The 8,111-nt window shown below is 34.7% G+C and overlaps 1 protein-coding gene across 1 annotated transcript in view; it reads left to right on the top strand.

The window, feature by feature from the left end:
- The first annotated feature begins 50 nt into the window (after positions 1-50).
- Positions 51-8,111, top strand: part of LOC100378270 (uncharacterized) — a 36,171-nt gene continuing 28,110 nt past the window's right edge. Inside the window, exons 1-2 of the mRNA XM_006817277.3 lie at positions 51-694; positions 990-1,107. Of these exons, the coding sequence (XP_006817340.2) occupies positions 194-694; positions 990-1,107 (619 nt within the window). The 5' untranslated portion in view covers positions 51-193. The remainder of the gene's footprint in view (positions 695-989; positions 1,108-8,111) is intronic.

Raw genomic sequence — 8,111 nt, 5'->3', positions numbered from 1 at the left:
TAGCTGAATCCTCCCTACTCACTGAATGTGGTTGTCTATGTCAGAATACCCGGATGTGTTGGCTGTTCCAAGTTACGTTTGCAAATGGCGGCTAGTTTCATGGAGATTTACTTAGTATTTAGCAGTTGATTTGGGCTAAATTATACCCTTATTTATGACTTCTGTGATACTTTAGCTACTTGGCATCTACACAATGGTGTATAAGGAAGAAGTATATGAATGGTTTGGGAGACTAAATGGATCCAGTCGTATGGATTTTATATGCGGATTGTTGGATTTGTGTTTGCCGTTGGAATTGAGATTTCTTGGTGCCTGCATTGAAGATCTAGCGAGAAGAGACTACACTCATCTCAGGGATGCAGAAATCAGAGCAAATAATAAGTCAGAAATTGAACAGTTAACGGATATATCAAACCAGATAATTCGCAGTAAACTTATTGTTAGCATGGCTTTACTATATTCGTCGAATAGGAAATGTTCGGAGATTATTTTCAAGACCCTATCTCAAAATATGGACACCATCTTTAACAACATAAACACGGAGCCAGGGAATGAAGTTTACGATGAATTCTTGTTACTATTGACTATGGCATCCTTTCACCCTGCCCTCATATTCCGTCAAAAGGAATTCCTCAAAAGCCAGCTTGACAGGTTGCCGAAAATTCCGTCGCCACAAGAACACAGGAGAAGCAAGGTAAGGGCCGCAGTAATGACAGATGACGGCTGATCACTGAACAGAATGGAGTAAAAATGTATGATCAGCATCACTGTGTTGTTGGACTGGCTGTCGTTGCTAGATGGCGTTCAGTTTGTTTATTTTCTCTTACACGTAAATCAACGGCCTGTGAAATATTGAGATGATATAGTTCACCTGGAATGATATTTAAATAATTATTATTTAGAGCCATTACATATTGTCACTCCAATATGGCTGCAAATCATGTTAAGCTGGCTCGTTTCAGTGGTTAAAGTATTTCTTTGAATTTTAGGAATGCTGCAATATCACTGAAAAGTCGCTGGAGCGACAGGAGAGTGCTTCTCCATCTCCAATACAGTCTCAAGAACCTACACTTGCAGCAGTATCAAGTCAGGTAATTCCACAAAAAGGTATGTATTCAATTATGCATGATATAAATTACATCCAAGAAATTTTGTTTCGGGATAAAAGAAGTGTAAAAAAAATGTATCATTTTTATGATTTTGTTTTAGGACCACAACAGTAACTAAATGCTCTGGTAAACTATATTTATGTTCCATCTATGCTTCAAATTAGGAGTGTCTTTTCATGACATTTGCGTGGACTACGTTGACTAACAAAAATTGACATTAGTGTGTGAATGTTTGTCATGTGTTGTGCAATATTGTTGTTTTTCCCTTACCCAACCTGTAGATATGATAGTAATATTTTACTAATAAGAAAATTAAAAAAAGACAGTTTTAGCTATTCTCCATCTTTTGTTGAAGGTTATGGATGTCGTTAATTGTTGTTGTAATTCATCATTGTAATTAAGATGAGTAGTATGAGCTATAACCCCGCAAATATTTTTATTCATTGGGCAGACTGTAATTAATTAAGAGAAAATGTCTGGAAACCAATAAACCCATACGAGTATAGAGTATAGATCGCTCATTTTGTAAATATGTGAAGTGCATGTAGTAGAAACCTATTTATAGAATTTACTGATGTACTTTTATCCATTGAGTTCAATCGAACTGAGACTGTGCAGGTAATTGAATAATTCAATTTTAACCCTAACTATATTATATCATGTTACAAATGTAATTATTTACACCATTTTTTTTTTCATGCCTAGAACAAATGTATTTGACAGTGTAATTAAAATTGTAATTTCTCCATCATGTTATACATTGAGAATGGTGTTTGTAGATTAACTCTAAATGCTATTCAATTAGTAATTCTTTGAGAATAAGCTACAGTGTGTGTGCAGCAGTAATGCAGTAAATAACAGTCAGGTAGAATAACCTGTTAAACACTGTTGACCTTGAACCTGAGACATTCTAATTGTAGAAAGTACAACTCAGGTTATGTAGTCTGTTCAACTCAGTTTCTAATATTTTCTGTTTTGGCTAATGCAGCTCTGAATATTTACATTTTCTCTTCTAAACCCTGAGACAAAAATGGATGTACTGGATAATGTTGAAAGACACATAGATAGAAATAGAAATGTACTGACAATTACGGAACACAAAGTCCTTCATTAGACATTACTTTATAAAACGAGTGATCACTCCACTCACCTATCACTCACCCAAATCATGACCCAGAAGAGCTAATTATTGATGTCCTGATACATATAATTTCCAAGAGATTTTAATCGTATACCATCCCTAATCACTTACATTACTGAGTTCAGAAGAGTTATTTTAAGCTCCCCAGGCATTTTTAAAAGGCTTGGCTGCTTCATGTGTTGTCAATTTGCCCCTGACAGAACTTTAGCTGGGACAGGTAATTTCAGAAATTGCCTGTGTGCTGTGGGCAGATGAATAAAGATATAACTTTTTCACTTACTAGCTAGATGGGGAGTGGCAAAAATGGCTTAAGGCTGCTTAATACAGTTTCTTTCTTTTGTTAGATTTTACAAATAGATTGCTTAGGGTCTGGGACCAAATTTTTGAAAAAAAAGTGAAATAACTTTATTAAGAGTTAATACATGGAACTCTATGGGGCATAAGTAAAACCCGAAGTTGAAATAAACATTTTTTTGCAATTTTTTTGAAAACAAGATAAAACAAAGTGTCTGGAACTGTACCTGAAACAAATGAAATCAGGAGGTTACGGTAAGGACCTACATTGTATTAGTAGAAATACAACAGTTTCAGTAGTTTGCCCTATGGTAATTACATTGGCGACAAAACTTATCATGTGAGAACCCCTGCACTTCTACTTCAAACCTGTCCACGAACGAGGATCAATATTACGATAATATAGAATAATAAATACAAGTTTTATTGTAGGCTGGGGCTTCGTCCATTGGGACAGGCATTTTTATTTGCTAACCCGACCAATGAACAGACAGCTCTTACTTTTAATGTCAACCCCTGCCCTTTTCAGGATAAGCTTTTCCGCTAGCACAGAGATCATAAGTCTTGTCTCAATCAGTCAGTCAATTGTATAATCTCTGTGCTTTACCTGATTGGCTTGCAGCTTATTAGTTACTGCGTAATGACTGTTTTTCTCCAATCAGCTGTGTAATTGCATCATGTGTGAGTTTAAAATTGTGATAAGTAGTGCCAGAAGCCTTAGTATCAATGGAACCTTAGTAGAAAATCTGAATGATATAATAAAATCTGAATGATATACTCAGTGAAAACATTGTCGTAAATCATAAACTTCATTGCCTTACTAAAAAAGCAAACATTTGATTTCAACTTCACTACCATTTCAAGTGCTGGTCCTTCCATGGTATTATTAGAAAGTCCATTGGGTTTGGTGGTATTTTCAACCATTCACAAAAGTGTGAAAACAAATTAATTGTATTGCTCAGTTTCTTTACACAAAGTTTTTAAGACATGCTGTTATATATCAATTTTGAAAAACAAAGTGTCATTTCTTTGTAAATTGTTAGCAATCTAGGTGGGCTACTAGCTTAGAATAATGGTATCCCTAGGACTACATGAATTGGTAGTATGTACCATATATGGGCATCATATTATTATTATTTTATTTATATATTACATTTCTTATTAAGTGGAATCAGTATTATTATACCTCTCTAAAATACCGTCTTTTATGGACAATGTGACATTCACACTAACAAAACAAAGACAAATATATGTATACTACACAGATGTTACCTGTAATCTGTTATTACCGGATATTAGATGCAATCTAATCTGGAGATAAATCCCAGTTCATTTGTTGCCAAAATCATGTGAGTTCTCATCGTATTAAATAATCACAGGTTTGTCTACATGAAATAATATAATGTTTCAGAATTATCAAGTCATTATTACAGAAAAACATGCGAAAACAAAACAAAAAATGTCACCTGGGGTTAAGCTTTATCTTACCTTTTATTAAAATTTCCGATTGTATTATACAAGTTTTTTTTTTTTTACCAAAATCATGTGTGTACAAGTATTGTAATGCTGCACCACTTAAAACATTGCCGGAATGAAAGTTTTCTTTTAGGTCTATTTCTGGATGTAAATCGGTAGTGATTTTCTGAAATGCACAGTTATGTGTGAAAATGTGCTGGTCTTGTTCTTGTTTCAGGTATTTCATAACGTTTTTGTTTCTGGTCACTAAAGATTACTTTCTTCTTGGTTATTACCGCTACGCCAAGTTTGGGCTTAGATTATGTTTGCTAGAACCAATTGTGACCATGCACAGGGCACACCATCATTCGGTGTCCTTTGCTAAGCTGCTGTTAACAAATACAAACTGACACACGTGAGGCTCTGCTTCTGTTGCAAGTTTTGTTAACATTTTGTGGCGCAGTGATGTAGATTTGTTTTGAAAAAATGAAAAAGTAGGTGGTCCAAACAAAACTGAAAAGCAAAATAAAAATTTGAAAAAGTAACCAATACTTCATTCATGTAAATCCTCTTTTCTACATCACTAGCAATGTGCACAGGAACGGTTGCAAAATGGCGCAATAGAATGCAGAGTATTTTGAATGCATGAATGTATATTTATGTTGTCTTAAACTGAAGCTGCCGTACATTCTACTACAACCGTCTGGTCTGATCAGTGTGGAAAGAGTGAGGTGTAATGACTGGTGGGATAGAACTGTCTTGGTTTTGGTATTCTCCTTCCCAGAGTTCCTTTTGATTAGAACATTGAAAGTATCTCTGCTACCACACACCGCCACAAAACTTTTACTACGTGTATTTTTGGCCTGTTTTTGTTGTTAGAGGGCTTTCGTGTTGATTTCTTCTTACTGGTAAACAAATTTTAAAAAAATGTTATCAATAGCTGATAATGATCTTTTCTTAAACTTGAAAAAAATAGTGAAATAGTTATAATTTACAAAGAAATAATTTTATCACGGAATAACATGGTTATTAAGGTGTTACTTGGTTCTTCCAGTTTTCGCGAGAGCACAAAGTTTTGAATATAACACAGTCCCTCAACATTTTGAAAATATAAAATTGCATATATTTGATAATGTGCTTAATAATCCCGTTCCAAAGGTCGTCACAGTGGGTACTTACAATGTAGCCAAGCTATGTGTTCATTTGCACTTTGTTAACCAGCGCTAAGAGTCTGGACCAGGTATTAGATTTAGCCTGTATTTAACATTTCTTCGCCAGTATGCTAACGTTTTTGTTCTATTAACTAGTGAACACCACTTACCATTCCAATAGTGTGTGTGTGTGTTGGGTGTGGGTGTTTGGGGGGTTACTCCAAGAGATAAATGCCATCAATATCAGTTCCCTGTTCCTCATCAATGAGAAAACTATGATGTCCACTCAAGATCATATTTCCACCTTTGTGGGATGAATTTGGGTAACGCCTAAGTTGTAGTATTGAGAATAATTAGACATGGTTGTTCTGTGAGATTTTTGAGATATAAATGACAAAAAAAATATGAAAACCAACTAACCACACCCAGCTTGTCTTTTTAAACCACTCTCACTTTTAACCTTTAACCTTTTGTATGGAGGTATGTTTATGTTGATGTGTTTTATTGTGGTTGCCATAATGTTTACTGTGAAGTCACACAAACTTTTCCATTGATTTGTGGAATCAAATGAATTATATTCATGAGGCCTGCATTTGGAAACAAAAACTATAGTGTTTTGCATCTAGTCAACAACTCCATGTTTTGGAGTTTGTGGGAGTGAGAGGTAGGGTGTTATTGTCCTGAAATGAACCATGTGTACCATCACTTTTGTATTTTGCATTAATTAATAACAAAAAATCATCGCTTTCATTCCATGATTTTGTTTGAAAACAAAACTGCTCATTTAGCATTTTTAAATTAGCCAAAACGTTGTTATGCTGTAAAATGCGAATGTTTGTAGTGTTTGCAACAATATCATGGCTAGTATTAATTTAAACGTCTAGTTTGATCGTTTTGTACTGCATCGTGCATGGTCTAATTATATCACCGTTTGGCCTTTAGGAATTATTTAGCTCACAACCCGTCATATGTAAACTTATGAAAGTTGCTACAGGAGTTTTTTTTTTTTTAAATATACAGCTGTCACACAGTGGTTTGTAGTGTATTTACTTTGCCAGTGATTATGGTCCACACTAGGGTGTGCCCTCACCTACTCTCAGGGCAAGTATTCAATGCTGAAAGCAGGAAACAAAGTTTGCTTTCAACAATGTCTATGACTCATACTTAGCAAGTAAACCACATTCTGAAAAACAAATAAGTCTTTTTTTTTTTTTTTTTAAATGCTCATTTTGTTTGTTGCTGGATAAAACAAGATCATATAGATCTGTAAAATGCAGGTAAAGATGGATATTTTGGTGTTTGTTATTAGAAGCCAAGGCATTTCTGATTTACAGGATAGTTGACTTTACACAGTATGTGGTGGTCACATGTAAAGGCCAAATGATTGTGCTCTTTTATAAACAACTTAAATGAAATGTACAATATTCAATGGTAGTATTTCATTTCTATTAGCATTCGGGGTTTTAAAAAAATTATTTCTAGTTTGAAAAATTAACATATTTTTTAATTCATTTAATTTTCTAAATGGCAAATTAGTCACATAATAATAATACAGTCTTCCCACTGAGAAATTACTCATGATTATGCTCAACATTGAATTTCTTGCTACATTATAACACTTTGCCTGTCGAAAAAAATTAATTGTACACTGACAATTTTACTTCTCGTAAACATTATTTTGGGTTAAAATGCTTAGTTACCTAATGAATAACAAGAATCCTATATACTTCCTGTTAGTTTCTTTAGTATTAGGTATCAAATTGTTGGTGTTGGTTTAAAGGTCGTTTGCAGACATTCAACTCATTAAATTTACCAAAATGTTTTTCTCAAAGCATCAAATAGCATCTTTCTAAATAAATTGTATTTCCGATCCTGAATACCTGCTACAGACACAAAATTGATATAGGCCTCGGTAGACATTTGCTCTGTTTAAAAAATCTTTCAAAAAAATGCTTTTCAATGTAGGTATGTGCAATTCTTTTGTGTTTTACCCATAAACCATTGTAATAACCTAGGTCAGTATCATTTTTAAACAGTATGTGCAGATGATCTTTGTGCTTGCTGTAAATATATTAATTATTCACTGGGTTTTAATTTTTCTATTTTTGCAGTTAAATCACCAAATTAAATCTATAGTGGCCGTTCACGTTAGAGATCTTGGCACGTGCCGAGACTCGGGACCGAGTCAGCACGTGCCGAAAATTGTGTGTGAACGGTCGGGACTGAGTCGGCACGTGTCGAAAAGAACTCAATCTCAGTCCCGATAGATGCTTGGGACCGAAACTCAGCACGTGCCGAGATTTGCTTTCTGAACGGTCGGCACGAGCCGAAATCACGCCCTGGGTGGTAAATTTAAGAAAAACATAAGTTGATTGATAAGTATGAAATGACGATGACAGGAAATTCAGATATACTAGTATATGGTCGGATGCTGTAGTAATGAATGCAAACCGTCGTCAGCGACGTATATATATATGCTGCTGCAACCTCTATTTTACATTGACATGAAAAAAAATAATTGTGTTTCCAATATTCTTTGCCGTTCATGTGCACGATGGCTTGTAATAAACACCATTGTAACAAATGGATATAATTTCACTATAACAATTATTATTATCATCATCATATGCGTATCGTTTGGGCCAACAGATCGACGAATGAGAGCGTGATTTCGACACGAGCCCAGTCGGTCCTAAATGTGTCCTGAATAACGTGAACACAACTGCTGTAATCCCTCTGCAAACACAACGGATTAAAAATTTCGGCACGTGCCGAGATCCCGTAACGTGAACGTAGTATATATGAACATGTGAAATTACAATAGAACTCATTGTTTTACTGGTGGACATATGAATTTAAAACCCAGTGAAGATTACTAACAATGTTATGAAACATGCTGTGGGCTGTATTTATTAATTAAAGCTGTGTGAGGATGTATACATGTATAGGCTTCCTTCTGCC

This window comes from Saccoglossus kowalevskii, chromosome 6 (assembly GCF_978046115.1).
Source record: "Saccoglossus kowalevskii chromosome 6, keSacKowa6.1, whole genome shotgun sequence".
Lineage (NCBI taxonomy): Eukaryota > Metazoa > Hemichordata > Enteropneusta > Harrimaniidae > Saccoglossus > Saccoglossus kowalevskii.
The sequence above is the reverse complement of the archived record's forward strand: the minus strand, read 5'-3'. Positions and strand labels throughout refer to the sequence as shown.